We start from the raw sequence: 23518 nt of genomic DNA, 5'->3' as shown, positions 1-23518 counted from the left end.
ACAGACAGATGTGTGGACGAGATTAGGGGTTTCGGTGCAGACGGGGGGGACGGGGAATTAAATTGTAGAGGAAAGAATGACTAAGGAGAGAGCTGGTAAAGGGCAGGAGGCAGAATCAGACGGAGGAGACGGTGAGAAAAGGTCAGAGGATGTTTGAGCCAAAGGAAAAATAAATTCACTTCAGGTCACTTAATCACAACTCAGCCAGCACTTAATCCATGTGCAGAATGTACCATGTAGTTTTTAACTTTCTACAAAATTATTGCAGGATGAATTTGAGCCTGTATGACCAGATAAGAGAGTGGATAGCAAGATGACAAATGCAATTCAAGAAATAGTATTTAAATTTGAAATAAAACTATGCAAATAACAAAATATATTATAGGCCGTTTTCTTCATCCCCACATGACCCATAAGGTATTTATGATAAATTTGTCACAGCATCAGTTGCAATAAGGTACATTTAAAGCAACATAGAAAGCATTGCGTCTTGTGCACATAGTTGAAAAACCGCACTGAAAATGTGACAAAGGTTAGGGAAATTATTGAAAAAGCCAAGTATTTATTTATGCATTTACTACACGAGATATGAAATTACATTTCCACCAGCAAACAGACTTCTGTGACATTTGTGTTTCATGCTCATGTTCCAACAAGACCTTTAATTTCTAAAAATGTATTTTCACTTTGCTGAAATAAAAACAGGAATAAAGTTGCACTGCTGCTCAGGTAGAGTTTGGAGAGAGAGAGAGACAGAAAGAGAGAGAGGTAAAGTTCAACTGAGCTGTTATTTCCACTCCTTTTCCATCGCTCTTCCTTCGTCTTTACCTCCCACCCTGCTCTCAAGTCCCCTGTCATGTGTCCAGGTAGAGGTAGTTGATTTTGAAAACGATGCGCACACACATACACACACACATACACACACACACACACACACACACACACACAAACAAACACAGTGTCCTAATCAAAGCCAGGCTCTGCACATTGTGTCCCAGTTGAGCAGCTATTTTTATCTGCGGCCCTCTAACAGGGACAGAATGGGTCAGATAGGCCGGGCTGACAAATCCATCAAGACCAACAGATAAACAGTCAGCTTGTAGGACTGCCAGAACACACAAACAAACACAAACACATCCAAACATAGACCTAAACATGTGTACATGTCATTCGTGTGGACACTTTATGGTGAATTTTTTGATAAGGCCGTTTGATTGTTAAGAACTGGTTTTAAGGTTAGAGTTAGACATTTATTTGTGATTATTAGGGTGAGGGGCATTTTGTCAGAGAGTGTGCTCACAAAGAGATATAAAAAGACCAACACGTGTGCACAAACACACACGTGTAGTCTGTAGTGTCACATTAGCACCATGTCTCACAAACACAATGCTGTTGCCTGCATGCTGGATGTGGTTAGAGACACATGATTACTGGTTTACTGTTGGGAGAAAAAAATCCAATCGGTAAAGATCCCGTTTCTGGCTTGTTAGTTTGGGATTCAAGAGCTCTGGCTTGGACCCAATTACTTTTACTCCCCACCTCCATACCTTTCTCGCTCTCCCTCTCTCCCTCTCTTTCTCCAGTCACTTTGTTGTCACGACTCTGTGTTGGATTTGTTGTGCAGTAAAAAAAAACTGGAGGACTGGAAATCCAGTCCGTATTCTACATTGAAACAAAACTGTGAGGATAAATATTTGTCTTGGACATTCATATTTCCGTCTGTAACAGCTCGTAACTGTTTGCTTTGAACATACAACAGCAGCGAAACAGCCATAAACCTTTTCCCCGTGGAGAACATGGGGCTGTAAAACATTTACAAGCACCGTCTTTGGTTCTCTCCGTTTATAACACTCAGTTTAAATTAGCGCTATTAGCATGTGCTGCCAAACTCAGATTGTCTAGCCTACTGTAAATGAACATTATCTAATAATTGCTATAATTTTCTGATGGCTGCCCCATTTTGAAGGCTCCTTCAAATGTGGCCAACAAATGTGTGCTTTCATTCCCAACCAACAAGGACCCAATTTCTGGAGAGAATTCCAGAATTAATCTTGGTAGTCCTCTTGGTGTCAAAAGAACTAGCTGTCCGGCCAGCTAAGCTGTAATTAGCAATAGATCCAATGGTAAAACCGTCTACCGTCCAGTCTACAGAGGCATTGTCATCGTCTACATCTTCATAAATCGAGTCCTCCAGAGGATGCAGCTTCTGAATTTGGACACAGCCTATGAAAGCCTTCCTGGAATCATTGTTTTTCTCATTGTTGCCCCAGGATCAGGATATTCAAACGATTATCGTGTCTCAACCCTCTTTATTACAATCGGCCAGTCCTCCAGCTACTGTGGCCATTCGGAACACCTATGAACACTTGTGCCCTACGATGCTCTCTGTCTCTTACCGGAACTGCAAAAATTTGTTCTCATTTGACAGAGAGCATCCCTTCCACCTATTTTTTGGTTCAGTTAATGCAAATAACAGCTCCTCATTCCTTGTCAAATTCTCAGCCAACATAGGTATCCACCGTCTGCGATCGTTTTATCTGTGGATAAAATAATTTTGTTGCATTTAACAACAACAACTGCAGCTGGGGAATCCACTTCTTGTCTTATCTTTGAATCTTGTTTACCTGCTCTTCTGGCACTGTCTGTCTCTCTCTATTTCATTTCCTTTCTCTATGTTAAAGTCTTTTATTCAGCTTCGTGCTTTCTTCTCTCATTGTCTCTTATTTCTCTTACATGGTGCCAATTCAAAACACACATTCACAAACCACAGCTTGTCTTCATACATCCATATGTGCTCGACAAACGTGCACACTCACACGTGCATGTCGCGGCATCCTCGCACATATAGTGCTTAGAGGGCCATATGATAGTAATTTGGTTGCATTGAGAGGCAGCAGGGCTCAGCTGGAGTTTATGTCTGAGTGGAAGAAGACTCTGCAGTTTATTGGCAGGAAGCAGCACGACGCTGCTTGACTCTTACCTCTGATTCGCTTATTACAGGATGCACATAAACCTGATGCTATATATTGCTATGCTGAAGTGTTTAAGCATCAGATTTTCCAACATTTGCATCCAGCTTTGGTCACTCGTGATGTGATACTGACATACTGATGTCTAGTATGCAGACAGTTAAAGTTCAACTTTGGCTAGAACTCTAAAGCATGAAAAACACATCCCTCAAATGGCTTTTATCACCTTTTCCCTGCTGTATTAGCAGACGCTTGCTTATTTAAACATCCAGCAAATGCAGAATAATATCATTATTTGTCATGTTAGTGGCCACCTGTTGAATCTCCTCTGACTCCTGATGAAAAATGATTACGTTAAAGCTGTTAGATGATCTACTTTATTCAACCGCTAGTGGCTAAGTGCGCGTGTGTTGGAAACAGGATTGATTAGATGTACTTTTTCCCAGAGCTACAAGTGTGAATGATTTTTTTTCATTGTTCACTACTGGAGTGTAGCTTAATTTGATATGACTATATACAGTCACACATTATAATTTGCATCCTTCTGAGCCTTTTCAGTCACTATACAATGTGAAGACTGTTTAGCCTTCATTTATAATGTCTTTATTGTTTCAGTCTCTCTTTGCTCATCATCTGACGATGCAGTAGTAATACATTCAGAACAGATATTTGCACATAAATGCATATAAATTAAAAAGTTGATAGCCAATGCATTTCAGTCAATGCGTTCCTCCTCTTTTGATACAGGACTGTTTACCTGCAGGCAACCAAAACCTGCTCAAAAGGGATTGGTCAAACCACAAAAAGAAAACTGGAATGCTTCCAGCCCCAAAATCTCATCCCTCTCCCACAGATTCTGTATATTCACATGCAGAATCTGTTAAATCATTATTCTCATTTTATAATGTGTGATGACTGAATCAATCAATCGACCACTAAGCCTCAACCAACCAGTGGAGCTCCAGTCACTTTCCATCCTCCAAGTATTTGCTTTGTCTCTTATTCAGTGGTATTGTGGCTGGTATGACGGACAAATACAAGTATTCATTTTCCTGCTTCTGTTCAGTCCCCAGCTCGAAGCTCAGTGTTCACCCTTTGTTCAACTTTCACTGTGCAGACAATCAGGGAACAGAAACACTGCTACACTGTTTTTGCGAATAGAGAGGTCGCAGTTCTTGCGTGTCTCATCACCATGTTTAGAACAAGGCGATGCCATCAGACTACAACCCGTAGTGATGCTCTCACAGACTCTTTACAGTGTATGACTGAACAGTATTTATTTATATATTATCCACATCAAAATTTCATGTCCTATTTTGGGACTTGCTTCAGTTTTTGTTAAAGGGAAGATTAATGTGATTGCATGCTTCATTTGCTGTAAAACAACAACAATGAAACAAAAACTGCAAAGATTGGTGTGTGTGTGTGTCTGTGTTTTTATAGTTGTGTCAGCCGGTCATAATGATTTTGTGTGTGTGTGTGTTTTCCTCACTGTCAGGTTTCTGTTTGTCCATGCACTGAATCTTGATGAGATGAGAGAATACTGAGTGTAACTCTGTGTCCGGCCTCTGTCCTGATGTGTGTGTAACAGAGATGTCTTGTGTTCCAGGTGCGTAACCTGTGTTACATGGTGACACGGAGGGAGAAAATGAAACACACCCTGTGCGACCTCCAGGAGAAAATCTTCCACCTGCAGATACAGCTACTAGAAGAGGACATGGCTGGAGGTAAGAGCCCAAACATGAGTGTGTATTTGGATATGTTGTTTTCTTTCCAGACACCTGAACAGTTACTTTTCAGTCTCTCCAGCACTGAAGCCAAGACCACCAACACACACACAGTTTGGAAAAAACCTCAACTGCGTAACGGTTGAATCCAAACCCTTGTTGGCTGAGTGTGGTGGGTGGACAGTTTTGGAAAGGGCCTGTCATCGTTTTTGCACAGTAGACCACACTTGACACCTGAACAGCAAAGAGCACTGAGCGCCGGAGCTCGATTTCCTGTCCACTCTACACAGATGAATAACCCTGATGCGTTTCATGCTGCTGCTCTGTGATGGAGATCAGGAGGGATGGATTTAGCTGGTTGAGTTGATGCTGCTTTGTTCTGCGCAAAATGAGGTTTGTATGTCAGGTCAAGGATGAGCTTGGCTTTTTTAGCTTAGCAGACCTTTTACATGCACAAAACAACGATATGCCATATGGGGGAAGAAAAGTGAAAAGCATGATATGGGCAATTAGTTTTTCAAAAGACAATTACTGATTGAAGCGTCATAGGACATAGACTCATCCAGATTCTCTGCCAGGTACTCTTTGCCTTTTCACACTGGTCTGGACCTTTTTACATCTAGTAAGACTGAATCTGAGGATCTAAAAAAAGGCTCCTAATAGAGAAATCTAGGTTGTATGCAGAGGTACATAGGCAGATTAGCCACTGCTACTGTGGTGGCACAACTTGTATATAGCACTGTTGGTGTTTAACTGCTTTTTCTTTAATAGATATGTCCAGCAGATACTGGAAAAACAACATAGTCATCAAGAACCATTTTAATTAAAGGGATAGTTCACCAAGAAAGGAAAATTCACTCATTATCTTCTCACCCCTATGCCGATTCTGCTCTAACAAAGTTTACCCCTGAGACTCGAGAAGTGTTTTGTGGACTCAAACACTTCACACACCCCTTCATCAGCATAGGGGTGAGTAGATAATGAGTGAATTTTCATTTTTGGATGAACTATCCTTTTAAGGTTAATATCTGCAAAGCCTTAACTTTTCCAATGAAATTGGTTTGCCTTTAACAGACAGATAGATGACAATTCTCTATGTGTGTGCGTGCGTGCATGTGCATGTGCACAGTGGGTTGTCAATTTCAGTATATTGATCCATCAGGGGTTTGTATTTTTTTTGCTTGTATTTCCTATTTTTATACAAATTTAAAATTATAATTGATGTCATCACATTGGCTGCTAGATTTCTAAACGGTTGTTGTCACGGTGATGATGGCAAAAATGATAGTGACCTGTATTTGTCCAGTATAATGTTCGGGAACCATGTTCTTGTTGTCGTGACCTGGAGCTGTCATGCTGATGACAGTCATAGCCTGTTGTCATGGTAATACCAGTGATGTCTCGCTGGCCTAGTAATGATAGTTAACTCTTGTCAGCCTGCCCCTGTAGCTGTGTTGTGGATTGTGTGTGTGCATGAGGGCGTGCGTGTGTGTGTGTCTAGGGTGCTCAATTTGCACTGCTCATCATTGCAGAGGAAGGCTGCACACACACATCTATGCACTGAACTAAATCTTACTTTCTCTCAAACTCCCTGTGTCTCTCACCAATACACACACACACACACACACACACACACACACACACACACACACACACACACACACACACACACACACACACACACACACACACACACACACACACACACAGACACACACAGTGCAGAGCTCCTGACTCAGCAGATTGCTGCCATCAGGTACCGGGAGCTGTGCTGCTGGCACTGAACGGCCATATCTATTCACACTGCCACAGGAGTTAGATTAGACAGGATAGTTGGTGTGTGTGTGTTTGTGTCCGTGCGTGTGTTCGTGGGTTTGTGTGAGCAGCAGAGAGTGAAGGATGAGGTTGTCTGCAATCATTATTTGGCCTTTCTCTCACCTTGTATCTACCTCTTTCCTTTGCCTCTTTTATCTTTCTCTCCTATTTCTGCACTGTCCATTTTTCTTCATCCTCTTCTTTCACCTATTTTCTAATCTGTTTCTGTCGTGGCCCTTCTTTAAGTTTTGGTGGATGGAGTGGACCATAATGAGACTGAGAGTGTAGTGACCCCAGTCCACTGGGTGGCAGTAATGCACCTCTATGCTGGTTTGCAAGCCGCCAACAAACACAAAATACGAAAAAGCTGAGAATGAAGTGATTACACAATCTGCGGAAGAAGAGAAGTGAAGCATCATGTTTTTATTTCTCACAACAACAAATCCACTTTTTCGGCTTCCTTTCCAAAATGTTAGCATATCAACGCAGTTTTAGTTTTTTTCTTCGATACTAAGTCGACGATGTCTCCTCTTGTAACCCCAAACAATCCACACCTTGATAACTGCTTGCCCTGACTCTATATTAAATTGTGCATGGCTCATCAGACACCATTAGTGCCTTTGTGAAGAAAAACACAACATTATATTTATAACATTGTCATATTGTCGGCTACTTTTTAATTTACCAAAACCTGTCATAATGAAAAATGGTGGTTTAGCCGCTTTGCGAAAAATACAATCGATTTAACGCCTACAGTGGACTGGACCAGCAAAACCAGAAATCAACAACATTAATAGTTTCCTTCAACGCTTACATTTCCCTGTCTTTTCCTCTACTTGGTTGTCTCATACGACACCGATGTTTAAATCAGTTCATCAGTTGTGTTAGTTTGACTTATGTTGGCCACACAAACTGATTGTGTGATACCATGTGACACTGCACTGACACCAAATGTAACAACATTGTGTAAAGTTTAGATTTTAAGACTGAACCACAGACCAATTTGTATTCAGATAACTTGTATTTAGCCACAATAGCCCACAAATATTAAAAACATAAACAAAAAAAAAACTGTTCTCTATTGCCAGCCATCAGATAAAAGCTTCACGATAGTAAAATCAGATTTTTATAAACCTGCACTGGTTGACACACTGAGCCTATTCCCTCCATCAGCAGCACTATGCTTCCTCCCCACACGTCTCTGTGGGCTTGTTTCCATGTGGAAAACACACGTCTCTCCTCTAACCCAACTTAAACAAAAACCACTAACCTCTGTCCGCCTGTCTGTCTCTCACGGCACTTCATCTGTCATGTTCCACACTCCATCTGCCAGTCGGCCCGTCCGCCCTTCCTGTTTATCGGCCTGTCTGTCATGTCAGGGGCTGCTCTCGTCATGCTTTGAGAATGTTAGCGTGTTACCAGCGAGGCGGACAGGGAGACAGGTTCTTATCCCTGTGGTCTCACATGGAGCCAGAGGAGCTACATGATGCTGCAAGTCCACCAAAGTAAACTACTGAAGTAAAAACTCAATACAGTGATTCAAAACATCAACAAGACAGGATCTGAAAATAATTTTACATAAAGAAACAAAATGAAAAAAACAAACATTTATAACAAGTCGTCACACCTAAAATACAAAAAAAATAAACTTGGTTTTAGCTTAGGCAAAAAAATCTATATTGTGATTTAAAAGAAAGTGTCATCATTAATAATAATTGATACGTGAATTAAATTCTTGGGTACATTAATTAAATTAACAGGAATTATTGTATAGTTTATTTTATACAGTGATTATTTAAATACCAAGGGTTGGTAAAAGCTTATTTAAAGACTTAAAGGCACTTTGGCTGAACAGGTCCTTTTATAATGTTTCTACTGTGTATACGTAAAGTTAATGTTTATGAAGCAATAAACCTTAAGATAACAGGAATTTCTTCTGTATCATTATCACATTCAGATCTTAGAGTGAATTTTTTGTTGTTAATTCATTTGGTGTTGGTTTGTTTTTGATACCGGAAAAACAGGCACTTGATCGATTTCTCTTCAGCTTGTCAGTTTTCTCGTAGGAAGCATCGCTCATCCTTAACTGAAATTGTATTCATACACACCTGTGTATAGACATTTATAGAGATGTATCCGAATTTTTTTTTGAAAGTCATTATTTTGGCTTTAGACTTTAGAAACAGGATTTCTATTGAAAGCAAAAGAAACACAACCACACACACACACACACACACTCAGTGTCATTGTTATGCAGGAATTGCACAACATTTACAATCTAGCTAAATCGGAAATGTGACAAGTTGACAGTGGTTGGTGTTGGCGGATCGTATTGGCCTCTCTAAACTACTCTTACAAAGTTGTGTGTGTGTGTGCGTTTGAGTGCGTGTACAGGTGTGTGAGGAAGACAGAGAAAATAAGGATGGAGGAGGAGGAGGATGGGGCAAGAAGGGGATAGGATAAAATACAGATTGGATGATGAGAGAGAAAGGAGAATGTGAGTGTGAAAGGACAGGAGAGAGGGTGGAGAGAGGGAGGACAAGACAGAAGGAGAGAGAAAAAACCTTTTTCACATTGCACTAATGAGCTCAGGTAAGAAATGGGACACAGTGACTACACACACACAGACACACACACATACACACCGTGCAGTTCAGCACTCCTAGAAAGAGGGGAAATTAATCACACACTTCAAAAAGATGAATCCCCCGGTGCTGTTGCGCCTTTTATAGTAGAAAGGGAAGGAGGTTTGGAGGGAGGGATAATATTGCAGAGTTGGAGAGAAAGGCAGCGGCAGAATGTAAAGCCCAAAGAGGGAAAAAGCAAAGATCTGACAAAAATGTGTTTAAAAAGGTTTCCACTGCTGATAGTTGGATTTGTGCTGAGATTACAACCTGCAAGGGGAAAGCTTCCACATGTTCAAGCAGAGCCTGCAGGCGTCCTTGAAAACCCAAAGACTTAGTTTTCCTCCTTTTCTGAGCTGTAGAACATTGAAAAGAACAAGATCAGATTAGGGGAAATGGGGAATATGTTGAAAAATGATCAGAGGATAAGATGGTCCTCCTGTCAAAAGATAAAAAAAGGAAGAAATTACAATGCAGGAGCTGTGCGAGGAAGGCGTCCCTCTGGGAGTTCCCTCAAAGATCCCCTGGCGTTAATGGCCTCCACAATTTCAGCAAAAGCCATAAAAGTAAATTGGAAAAAGAGAGAGAAGTGTCTGGTGCGCTCTTCAAAATCCTCCTTTATGAAAAAGTTTAATACTGTCATGCAATACTCCTGCCACCTTCACACTAACACTACATGTCAGACTTCATTAAGGATTCACTGAAGTCACCCTGTAGTTCACGTTTCAGCAACACAGTACCAGGAAGTAAGCCTCCGTTCACACTTGATAAGTCTCGGGCAGATTGGATAGTTTTCGGCAATGAAAAAGCCAAGTGTTCAAACTTGAAACCTGTTCAAACACCACCACATCAGGACGTGTTAAATATATAATATGTAAGGATTCTTCATCAAAATCCGCTTTACCCATCTCTGCTTTAACTGACTGGGTAAACGAAGTAGGAAAAAGGAAAAACACACCGTTAGCCAGTTAGCTAATAAAACTTTAATCCATGAACGTGATTTGCGCCTGAGTCACATCAGGTAGATTTTCATCGGCAATGTTGGTGAGGACAACGACTCCCAAGATCCCTTGCTGCTTCACAACCTCATCAAAATCCCTCTTCTATTCAGTGTGTTAAAATGAGTAGTCATAGTGTTCTTTTTTAATTTACTGCTGCACAGCTGTGATGTTTGAATGAATGTTCAGGCTCAGAAATTGAGACCAAAGGCACCAGATTTACCCAGGAACCAAATTTAGATCCTTGTTCTTCTGGGTGAAATACAGACAAAATACCCAAGTTCATAAAAAAGGTTTCTGGGTTCCTGTTGTCAAAAGGGTTACAGATCTTTTTTTGGCAAAACCAGCCTCCACTTTGTCTATTGATTAGATTCTGACATTCACAAGCAAAAGGAGAATCGAACGGCACACAGGAAACTCCCTTGTGCTAAAAACAAACGCTTGCATCTGCGGGTGAGTGAATCCTGGCCGTAAATAAAATCTTATTTTTCATATTCAGACGTTCCCTTCTAACAAACTAAACTTGTTTTCCTGCTTTAGTGTCAAGTGAGTTACACCCACATCTGTGTTCAGTGCATATTTGTCCCACTAGTAATTTTCACTCCACATAACTTTTTACAAGAAGACATTTCTCAGTCTCCTCCTCCTCAGCCAGGAGATGATCTGGCATGGAGCTGGAAATTCAATTCTTCCTCACTTTTTACACCTTATTCCATCTCATTTTATCTTCCCAATCAGCATGCGTGCGCCCTGCCGGTCCCCATAACGTTCCCTCCGTGTTTATTCTTGCACTTCACCTTACATTTTATTTCTGGAATGGAGGCATCGCACAGAACCTGTCAGACCTTTTGAATGCCTTTTGAATGTCTCCGAGCAAAAATGGAAAGTTTTGTAGGACAAAATAAATAAACGGCAGACGCAAAAAGCTCTTCTCTCTGCTTTTCTTTCTAAACAGCAAGTATTGTCGTCCTAACTAATTCACACTCTTTTCTTCACTCTCACAGACACACACACACACACACAAACACACAGTGTGAAATCTCTCTCTGGTCTCTCTCAGCTTCATTCATGCATGCCCCGCTCCTCCATGCTAAAGCAAGCATGAGGACAGCCTACTGCTGGCTGTGACAGCCACACACACCCAGTGTTGGCATTCTTTGTACTGACCAACATACCCACACACACACACACACACACACACACACACACACTCAGACAGACGCGCACAGAGCCATAGATTTTCGCTGTAATATTTGTATTCTTTCAAGCCATGTTAACAGCTCAGCACAGCAATGTTGGTCTGTCAGTTGGCCCATTGCTTTGGATAAGTCTTTGAGTCAAGATGACATTTTGTACTGATATTCATGGTCCCAGAGGATTAATCCTACTGACTTTGGTGATTCCCCTGACTTCCTGCAATTTATACCCCATACTTTGGCACAAACTATTGTACTGACATTTGATGCTGTCGTTAACCTCCTATGTTATCTTCTTAATGATCATGACAAAATGATTTTGAGTATCATATTCAAAAAATTGTTGAGCATATTTCTCTGATAGTGGGTACAGACCATAGACGGTGAAGAAGACTACCTCGATGGCCCCCTGGTGGCTGGCTGCAGTACAGGTCATAAACCCTGCCTCCTTCATGTTTGTGGATAGCGATGATTTAGCTTAATTTTTGTACAACGTGTGGTTGAGAGGCATCTTCCATCTTTATTTACAGTCAACGGTGCAGACATTAATGTCCACCTCAGGTTGCATTGTTATAAGTGGTGATCTTCTGGTTTTGTGTCTCGCACCATCACCAGGTCAAATTTTGAAATCATCCAATACTAAATGTTTATAATCACATACTAGTAATATTTATGACATTTCCATCAGCTGTATACCTGTAATTTGTGTTTGGTGCCGATCAGTAAATGTATGTTTGCCAGAATCCTAAACTAAGACGTGTTACCATGAAGCTCAAAGCACCACCGCTGTGCCAAACTATCACTACAGGTGTCAGATCATCCAAGTCAACTGTGACTGTTGTGAGATACACACACACACACACACACACACACACACACACACACACACACACACACACACACACACTGACTTACACATCCATGAACATGACAAACAGCAGCAGGAGAGTTAGTTAGCCGTGTAGGCAGAACTCTGTGTTTGTGTAAACAGCAGGAGACTGTTACGACGAGACATCCCAACAATGAGAGCTTCCCATGTCACGGAATGAGAGACACAGGGTGAGATCATCACTGTGCTTTATATGTGAGTCAGTGGAGTGTGACTGCAGCATTTCTTGCATGCTGTGTCTGTCTGTGTGTGCAGACGTGTTTGTGTCTGTTAAATGCAGAGTTGAGTAATAATGACTTTTATTTTGTCCGGCGGTAGAATCATGCCATAAAGATAAGGGTGTTGAATTTATAGCCAAAACGATTAGTTGAGTATTGATTGGTGGATTGAATGAACATTAATAAGCAACTATTTTGATGATCAGTGTTTGAAGTATTTTTTATTATCTTGTTTTTGTTTTTTATCCTTGTAAACTCAATATCTTCCAGATCTGTACTTTTGGATAAAACATTATAACAAATAATTGTATCTGTAACGTGTTAATGTTGATATTCGAGACATTTCAAATTATTCAATTATAATAAATCATTGGTAATTTTTGACTTTCATTAGCCTCTGATTCTCTAAAATATTGCTTTTCAAAAACATGACTAATTCATTATCATTAGTGGCTGACAGTGGTGGTCAAATTTAGTTGAGTTTATTGTAAGACAAGTATAGAGGACTGAATTATTCTGTATTCAGTATTGTTCTGTTTTGTCTTTCATCATGTGTACATATCGCAGTCTGTTGTGTTACCTGCCATACTCCCAGCTGGAGGGAGAGAGCGAGGCCTCCTGGAGTGGAGCTCTCAGCAGGGGGGATGGGGGGGGGGGCGCTCCGCAGGGCTCTGTTACATGTCATACAGTGTGTGTCAGCGTGCTCACACACCCTAAGGCTGATATACACAACATGTGAGCACATTGGTTTCTTTCTTGATCTGAGAGTGTGTTAGACAGTGTTGTGATATTTCTTTCTTTTCTAAGGGCTCGTTCACACTTAAGGATAACCGGGCCAATTTTTGACCCAACTCGCCCCTTCCGACTATCGCGGAGGCGTTCCCGATTAGAGGCCAGTGGGAGCAGATTATCTGCCCAAATAATCCTGAAGTGTGTGGAGTCTACAATATAACCTAAATGCTACTGGTTGTGTCAGAGCCTCCCCGGTCTCAAATCGTAACTACCGAACATGTCGGCCCTGACGGAATACTGAGCAAACCCATATTGCCAATAAGAGTTAGCTGACCAGGACATTACACATGCATTTCAAACTCACCTCCATCTCACGCTGCCAAAGCTCATTCCGCCTTCTCAGCCATGACCTCACCCATATTTTTTTTCCCTCTTTTTGTTTTTCGCTGCAAAACAGAACACACGCAAGTGCAGCTAGCTGATGACATCCCAGGTCTCCTGAATCACCACTGTGAAATCGTTTCCTACAAACGGCAAGTGTGTGATCTTACGTTCCAGCCAAATGGTCTAGTGTGTGCGTTCTGACGATTATAATATAAATCTTTTAAATCTGTCATCTGTGGTCTCCCACATTTTTAAAATCGGTTCAGGGTTGAAAATCCGGAGCACCGGGCTTAAATGCCTGAAAGATGGACTAGAGTGTAAGATTTTTATTAAGAGAGAGACCAGAACATGCAACACCTCATAACAAGGAACCCCATGTGTCATCTATGTTTTATTCATGATAATAATATAAGAATAAACTGTAACCCTAAGCCTTTACAGAATAAAAAACAATTCACATCTGTTTGATTGTTGACATTAGGAATTTATAAATCAGTTCATTTATTTCAACATTTTCTATTTAAAACTAATTTACTTGGTATTTGATATTTTGCAAAGCAATGAAGTTGTATTGGTGAGACCATTTCTACCTATTATTCCTATATTTTCACATTTTATTTCATGGTCCCTCACAGTTGTCAGAGTGAACCGTGTTGACCCAGTGCTCATTGGTGCAACATTGTAAATCTGAACATTCTACAACTTGTTTACCCTCATTAGTGGTCATCGTTGTCTCTACTGTTTTAATTACTAGTTTTAACTTCTTGAATTTCATCATTATAAAGGAATGTGTTATAGACTTGCAGTTTTCTTAGTTGGGTTCAACACTCTTCTCTTTGAACCTGCTATGACAGTTTGTGAGGAGAAACAGCTGTAAGAGAGTTATTTCTCTCGTACTCTGCAGCAACAAACAGGCCAATAATTGACTTGGATTCAGAAAATCTCGATGCTCCCAAGAGAAAAACGTGTCAACCCGACCAGGCAGAGAAAAAGAAGAAGAACGATCTGCTAATAATCTGTTAAAGATCTGCTGTGATGCTTCAGGTTTCAGGGAAGATGATGTGAATCTGAAACCACGGGAGGCTGTGACTGAACACCGTGGCTTACAGGCTCTTTAGTTGTTTGAATATTAACACATTACTCGTTATTTTTGTCTTTTTTTTCCTCAAGGGAGCCCAGGATGTTTACACACCAGGTTTTCTGCTGTACTGATATCAGTTGTTGTGGTTTGTTTGTTATTGTGTGTCTTCCTTTTGCTTCCTGAGAATATAAAACTAATTTCCTCTGGAGGCACAGATGTGACGACCTTGGATATTTTTCCAAGTTTAACCACTGTCGTCATGGGAAAACTCACATGTGATTCATGTTTTTACATTTATTTTAAAAGTAAAACTTGTGAGGAACCTTTCTAGAGAACGACACAATAGTCTTTTATTTATTTGAGAATTTAAGAATCCATAGATTTATTTTTGTAACTAGGAACAGAACCAAGCCCAGTGTCAACTTTATCACCAGAGACACTGTGGGCTTTTAAAGTGAGGCAAGGAGAGAATGGGGAATATTGTGTGGAAGCAATGAAGCTTTGGGTATGCAAGCATTTACAAAACACACACACACACACACACACACACACACACACACACACACACACACACACACACACACACACACACACATCCAAACACACATTCTACACATTGGTACACATCAAGCGTGAGGGGCTACACCAGCACTCTCTCCATACATCACACACGCACACACCCACACCGACTCCCACCCTCTTCCTGCATTCCTCTCCTGTCTGACACACTTCCAGTAAGCCCACCAGCACTTCAAAAACAGCCCACCACCAACACCACCAGCCCTCCAGACGTCAGCAGCTGCAAAAACATCCTCAACTCTGTCGCACGCAGAGTCACAAACAACACCACTACCTTATTAGAGACTTGGGGAAAACAAAACCCCACAGGTCCAGTCAATACAATGGCTGGTCTCTTAAAATCTAATCTGAAAAACTTTCAGTAACTGATTAACATGTATCTTTTCTGCATTATATTTCTCCGACTCTTAACATTCATTGTCTGCTACTTTTTCTACTAAAATTTTCCACAAATGGAAGCAGTGTCACAGGCTCAGTGACACTTTTCCAGCTAAACAATCTCAAATTGAATAAATCCACTAAATCCTTAACCCGAGCCCATGTTCTGTGTCTCCCTGCAGAGAAAGCCCAGAAAGGAGAAAAGAGGAAGCAGAATGGAGTGAAGGAGAAAGGGAAGGAGAGGAAGAAGAGTAGTCCTGAGAAGAAAAAGGAGAGATGGAAGTCAGAAAACGGCTCACTGCTTAAAGAGCTAGGTACACTGTGTGTGTGTGTGTGTGTGTGTGTGTGTGTGTGTGTGTGTGTGTGTGTGTGTGTGTGTGTGTGTGTGTGTGTGTGTGTGTGTGTGTGTGTGTGTGTGTGTGTGTGTGTGTGTACACGCACGCCCTGCAGTGTTTGCAGAGTTTCCAAGCTGATCAAATGCACTTCATTGGCTGCAAATATGTGTTTGTTAGTGTGTCCTTATGAGAGCATGCACCAATAATTAATGTGATATACAATCTACTTCATAGACCAAATGTAATGATCAAACAACTAACACATTATTAAAGTTGGAAATCTCAGGGTATTAGATCATTTTGATTTCTGGAAACTTAGATAAAACATCGATGCACCAAGAGCGCTGCAACCTTAGCAAAATGACATTTTTCGACAGACTTTCCACAATGTTGTATTACTTTTTCTTTTTTTATCAACTTAATGCATCCATCATCAATGTTGTCATACATTTCCTGTGTGTTGATCACTGCAGAGCCACTGTCAGATGCAAGGGTAAAACCAGCTGGGAGCTTATAATGCTACATCCATACAACTACACATTCATTTGACACTCACAACTGCATGCTGATTGGGTCTTTTTGGTCAAGACGTACTCTCCGCTGATTCATCAGGCTACTATCACATGACCCCCTCCAGATGAAGACAACCGGCATTAGCCTTGACTACCAGCGTAGAACGCAGGGATACTCATCAGTTACATTGCTGACCCTGTTGTCTTTGCTAACAGCTGTTGTGCTGTTAAATTCTGCATTTTACAATGACACATGCTTACATGTGTAGGAGACAAGCAAATCCTATTATTCAAGCAATCTGCAGCAATTCCCATGGGACGCACATGCCCTCCTATTTATACTGGCACGTGCATTCCCGGTGTACGTGAGCGGTCACTTGATGTGCTTTTTCGGGCGTGTTGGTATGGACAGGGATTGAAACTGATACAAAGCCCAAACTCTCGTGTGAACAGAGCTCGTTTTAGTTTGAAAATGCTCAATCAAAAATATAGTAGTATGGATGTAACCTAAATCCACCCACGATAAAAGTGGGCAAGGGGCTCAGGGGGAAGAACTAGTGTGTTGCGATGTACGAATTGTTGCTGTCGCGGGAGCGTCCTGCCATCTGCCGTGTCAATATCCACACCAGCCTTGATGTGTTTCATCACAGTACACTCATATCATTTTGTTTACTGCTCTAAGACACGTGTAAGTGTGCGTTGCCTCTTTTAATAGGAGCTGACTGCAGCTCAGCCCAGCAGGTCTGGTGTGATACATCAATCTGTTGGCAGTGCACCATGGCGGAAGAGACTGACAGAGAGGACATAAAAGTGAGGGAGAAGATACAGTGAGACTGGATAATATAAAAATGTCATCCCAGTAAATCACGCTGACCTTCCCTCAGCGTTTCTGTAATAAATAAATCACAGTGCTGGAACTGCGGAACATCCTCCTGAGAGCTACAACAGAAGTTATGGTCGTACAGTGTAAAGTACGGTACTGGCTCATTTTAAAGGTGTTGTAACAAAGTGGTGGGGCTGCTGATGAAGTTGATGGGCTCTGTTGTATTTAGTGCCCTACAACATGCACATTGGACCTGTCAGTTTCAAGTAGCACATGAATGAAAGACAACTCAGGCTTCATTCATGCTCCTGTGTAATATAAAAATGGAACTACACCCTGACTTCAGCAGCTTCATAGGGACCACAAGAGCTTTGATTAACTTTTTATGATTGCTTGCAAATGTCCTAGCCAGTGGAGGTTGTTATGAGTGATGACAACATGAAACACGTTGAAAAAACTATAAATGTTAATAATACCAGCATCAGAAATGCCTCTGATACAGTGACGTGGACCTTCAGTGTCAAACAATGACAAAAATCATCACTTCCATGCGTTACCATTTTTTAAAACACACTAGTATCGGATTAGTTTCTCGGAATCGGCAGATGCGCAAAGTCCAGCTGTTTGAATTGGTATTGGGAAGAGAAAAATGTCATCAGAACAACTCTAGAAAGAAGGTAAACTATCTCTAATTGTAGGTAACGCATCTTGCAAAGTCATCCTCAGTCAAAGTCTCAGCACACCCTTGCTCTAAATCACAGAGAATGAAAGCTGGTTATTGTGTGAAATAACATAAAAGCACGATGCTGCACATCTGTTTAGTTCTTGGGTTCTTCTCTAGAATTACAAAATCTACTTTATCCACATTGGGACTCCTTGCAACCACTGATGTAAGTACGTCAATTCCTTCAAACCTCCAATGTAGCCCATGTTGGCAAATCCTAAATTGTGATTGTGTCTTGACATCTTCTGCTGCCTTGTTCGGTTGGGAATCAGAAAGGGGACTCTTCATTTTTTGTCATCTTAGTGTTGATTTGAGGCAGCTGCATTTTACAAAATCAGTCAACAGCCTCACACTCACCCCTAAAGGTTTTCCCATCCATGGTGCCCAATCCAAAATGCCTCTACTCAGTACGCGTGGTTTAGTGTCAGTCATGGTTCAATATGGCTGAACATTTTGAACAACAGGGCATGCAGTACACCAGTACTGTATCTTTTTATAAAACCTGTTGGTGTTGATCTGGATTATTAATGAACTAGTGGGAGAGAGTCACCCATGGATTAAGGAAGAAGGAGACCTGTCACTGCCTATCATCATCAGTGAGGACGGCTGATAAACGTTGTCTGCAGGTGATTCATTACCCAACCACCAATAGTGACGGCTTCATGTGATGCTCAGGCGACAGATATCAAAAGGAGATTAAGCCTGCAGATCATGTGTAAGTAGATATTTTTTTGCAACATTGACAATTTGCAGCCATTTAGCCGACACTAAGCTGAGGTGAACGAACAGATAAAGGCTTGATGTCTCGCTCCAGGACACTTGATGGACTGCTGATGGACAGACACTGTCTCCGTGGGGATTTAATCTGCAGCTTTTAAGTTGTCAGCATGAGACAAGCCAACTGCCTTGACTATTGAGGTGCAAATTAACATTTCAGTGCACAGACATCCTTATAAAAGTCACAAAGACTTACTGCTCTGAGGCAGTTTGTCCATCACTAAGCAGTGAGAGGTTTATTTTAGCAGCTGTGACATTTTCGGTCTGAAGAAGGTTATGAGTAACTATTTTCTCAGGCAAGGATCCAGGTTCGCGTTAGCAGGACGGGAAATGTCTGGACTGATGTTTGTGTACATCTATTTACCTCCTCATCTGTATTCACTTAGGTAGAAGGGCTTTTTTTTTTTTCAAAGTTGGCACTTTGACGTGTCCGCATTTGCCATTAAAGTCATATTCCGTGACATCCTAAGCACATCCTCAGTTTATTTGTTTTTCATGCAGCTGCTTCATGGGACAGCAAAGCAGTGACAGCTTGATGAGCTGTAGTTTTGTGGGTCGTGGCACAACCAGGGCAAACTGTCACAATCAAACACAGTGTTTCCTCCTTCTCCTGCCAGAATTACATAATCATTCAAAGCCATTGGAAGAAGGTGAAAACTACATGTATGAAGTGATTGATAAAAAAAAGATCGAATCAATGGTGGTGCTCCTCGGGATAATGGGATCCTGCATAATACGAACATCGATAAATGGTTTGTGTCACACTGTTAGTGGTTAAACTGTGATTTAATATATTGTCATTCTCAATTATCCTTCCTCTCATGCGAGGAGTTATAGTTGCTGACAAATACATTAAACAGCTTACAACTACATCATAGTCAGTTATTAACCATTTATTAAATATATAAATGTTTAAATACTGAAAGGCAGGACTTGTGCTGCCAGTAAAACGTTAAATGCCTAATTTAAGATGAAAAAACCTAAAAACTTTACTTGTTTTTGTTATTGTGAGAAAAACAATTATAGGAACATGCAAATTATGAAGTTGTTCCACAGCGAAGAAATGCAGTTGTTGTTGCAGTTGCAGAAGTTGTGATATACTGTATGTTTGCGTAGGCAAATACAATGAAAAACAAAGTCCTCCATATCTTCAGGCTTCCTCTAAAAACAAACCCCTCCGCTGTGAATAGCTTCAATATGTAGGACGTGAAGTGGGTGGATTTGTAGTCTTATACAACACTTGTTTATATGTATCTAGAGCTAATAAGTTATGAATAGTCCTGTGATGACATTCTGCTACACTATTAGTTTACATGACTAATATCAGAGTCTGAATGAAAAATAGTTGTGATGATTAATTGAAATTCCTCCGAGTTCTTGTATGAGTAAAACCACCTGGATGATGGATGACATTTATAGTATTTTGACACTTTAAGGTGAATTCTCCCCTTCTCCGCAGCTGAAATAGAAAAAGACAATTTGTTTATGAGGGATGGGGAGTTGCGACACCACTGACTTATAAACATACAACTCACAACAAGACACATGAGAAGCATTAAATATACACGTGCGATACCTCCACCAGTAAAAGCAGCTTTAAAGCAACACGTGAAAAGTGAAGAGCTTTCTTTCTGCCTTTCTGTGATCTCAGAAAACGAACATGACAGAACGTAGCTCCAAGCTTTAAAATCACCCAACAAAGACGTCCCGCTGTCATCAAAGCATGAAACCTGGAGCCGCTCTGGCGATAACTAAGTGGGCTCTCACGTTGAGGAATAGAATATTTTGGTGGAAACTGTATACGGCTAATGCACTCTATTGTTAATATTTCTAAAACATATAATCCACTTGCACTTATTGGAGTTTGGATTTTGGGCTTTTTGTGTTAGCTGTGGCCTCAAGCTTAGAGAAATAGGCAGTGGAAGAAACTCCTTTATGAAGGGGAAATCATGTTGTGTACGCTACTGTGATAAGACCTCAGCAGTTCAAGCAATCATTCATGTTGGTTATTACAGATGTCAATCTTTGGGAAACTCACAATCGGACAATTATGTTGGACCCTTTCTAACATTATGACTCCAGCGGTGGAGAAAACCCTCTATTCTTAAAATCTTTATCCACAGTGCTAATAAGGCAGGCCACTCAACTTAGACTGCACTCCTTGCTGTCACTGAGCAACTTCACACTGCTAGAGCAGCCTCTCTCTCCTCTGTGGTTATCCTTCTCGTCCTTTCTGCTGCGTTTGACACGGTGAACCACCAGATCCTTGTTTCCTCCCTTCAGATTCTGGGTGTCTCAGGCTCAGCACTCTCCCTGCTCACATCCTACCTCAAAGGCCGTACCTACCAGTAACTTGGAGAGGATCTGTGTCAGAACCTTGTCCCCTCACTACTGGGTTCCCTCAAGCTTCCATCCTGGGTCCCCTCCTTTTTTTCCTTTACACCAACTCTCTCGGGTCTGTTATTCACTCACGTGGCTTTTCCGACCACAGCCACGCAGATGACACCCAACTAATGCTCTCTTTTCCCCAATCTGAAACACAGGTAGCAGCACGAATCTCTACTTGTCTGACTGACATCTCTCAGTGGATGTTCACACACCACTTAAAAACCAACCTTGACAAGACCAAGCTACATTTCCTTCCAGGGAAGAGCTCTCCCACCCATGACCTTACTATCACCATCGACAACTCCATGGTAGCCCCCGTCCAGACTGCTAGGAACGTGGGTGTGACACTCGACAGTCAACTCTCCCTTATCGCCAGCATTGCTGCAACAACCCGATCGTGTAGAAACATGGTGCACAACATCAGGAGAATACGTCCCCTTCTCACTCAAGAGGTGGCACAAGTTCTGGTTCAGGCTCTGGTTATCTCACACCTAGTGTATTGCAACTCCCTCCTGGCTGATCTGCCTGCTAGTGCCATCCGACCTCTGCAGCTCATCCAGAATGCAGCAGCTCGACTGGTCTTTAACCTACCTAAGTTCACTCACACTACTCCGCTCTTCCGCTCCCTTCACTGGTTATCAGTAGCTGCCCGCATCCGTTTCAAAACACTAGTACTTGCATACCGTGCTGTAAACGGATCCGGTCCAGTCTACATCCAGGACATGGTTAAAAACCTTACACCCCAGCCCGTCCACTCCGCTCTGCATCTGCCAATCGGCTTCTTGCTCCCTCACTGCGAGGGACACCTAGCCACTCAACAAAATCCCAAGTGTTTGCTGTCCTGGCTCCCAAATGGTGGAACGAGCTCCCCATTGACATCAGGAGAGCAGAAAGTCTACACATCTTCCACCTCAGGCTTAAAACGCATCTCTTCCGACTACATCTTGGTTAAGAAGATGACGATCTAATAATCATTGTCAACTCTGATGTTGAAAAGAAAAAAAGTTAGTTGCACTTATACATTGCACTTACATGTAGCACTTTGTAGTTTGGCTTTTTTTAAAGTAATGCACATTAAAGTTCCAGTCGTACTGTGTTAGAGTCTCCTGTGGGAGTCCGCTTCCTCCTCACTCCCCCTCTGACCTGCGCTCACTTTACACTTTAACAATCTACACCAGCACTGATCACAAGTTATTAGGACAAGTGCAGGACTGACTTTGTCTTTGTTTGATTCGCTCTAGAGTTTATGAGACACATTTTTAAACCTGCTACACAACACGAGACGTAACGTGACGCACACAGTCAGGACATCAGGGTTAAAGTGACCGGAACTATCCGGAGTCATGATCCGACATCATCGATTAATAATTATTTTAGAATATGGGACTAGAAGGTGAATATCCCATGTGATTATCAGTTCTGTGAAGAGGGACAGAGACGAGCAGACACACACTCCTGCAGACAGAAGAGAAGTTTCCTCCCGCAGATTACAACACAGCGCTGGGTCTTAACTTCTATTTTGCAGAAGAAGCGATGCCCAGTTTATCCAGGAACATAAATATGTATTCAGCAGGTTTTTATATAGATCAGTCATAAGTGTGAGTGATTAGAAAACATCACAGGAGCAGAGTCACTTGTTGACCAGCGGAGTAATGCGCCTCAGTGGAGCTGATTTAAGATAAGATCAAACTTTATTGATCCACACACCGGGGAAATTCAGTTGTTACAGCAGCAGGCGCAGCAGAATGAGATAGACAAGAGAATAAAGAAATACAAAAAAGGCAATAGAATAACGTTTTTAAATATAGATTTATTTTATTTTAATATGCTGTGTATGTACATTATATACACCTTTTCCCTGTAGTGGTTTGTATGAAATGTTATTAGTAAAGTGCAGTGGCACAGGATAAATGTACGGGCAAGTCAAATCTGTTTTGTGCATAAGAAAAAACGTTTGTACATAAAAAAGTTATTTTCTGGTTATTCGATTTATAACGCGATGTATATCGATATCAACTGATGTGAAAAAAATTATCGTGATAAGATTTTTTTCCATATCGCCCAGCCCTATGTTGCGCAAAATACTCACGAAATACTGCACCTTTGTCTTAAAAACTAATAAGCTGCTGGATCCGATGAGCCCAGACGGTCAATTTCACTGAAGATTAACTCTTTTTAGTTCAGTTCTGTCAACATTACATGTACACAACCTAAATCAAATGTTACATTTTATGTAATTACACTTTTATAGCTGTTATGTTCAACATATCTGAATATCTGTCGACCATTCACTCCACATTTTTCATTACAGTAATGGACATTTAAGATTTTCATTTTTACTTCCTTCACAGTAAAACATAACAAATTGT

At 41.2% G+C, this 23518-nt stretch overlaps 1 protein-coding gene across 1 annotated transcript in view; it reads left to right on the top strand.

Moving 5' to 3' along the window:
* Positions 1-23518, top strand: part of jade2 (jade family PHD finger 2) — a 160382-nt gene that overhangs the window by 128013 nt on the left and 8851 nt on the right. The window contains exons 11-12 of the mRNA XM_035178002.2: positions 4579-4696; positions 15773-15904. Of these exons, the coding sequence (XP_035033893.1) occupies positions 4579-4696; positions 15773-15904 (250 nt within the window). The remainder of the gene's footprint in view (positions 1-4578; positions 4697-15772; positions 15905-23518) is intronic.

The sequence above is a fragment of the Hippoglossus stenolepis genome, chromosome 15 (assembly GCF_022539355.2).
Source record: "Hippoglossus stenolepis isolate QCI-W04-F060 chromosome 15, HSTE1.2, whole genome shotgun sequence".
NCBI lineage: Eukaryota > Metazoa > Chordata > Actinopteri > Pleuronectiformes > Pleuronectidae > Hippoglossus > Hippoglossus stenolepis.
This window is presented reverse-complemented; position numbering and strand designations above follow the sequence as displayed.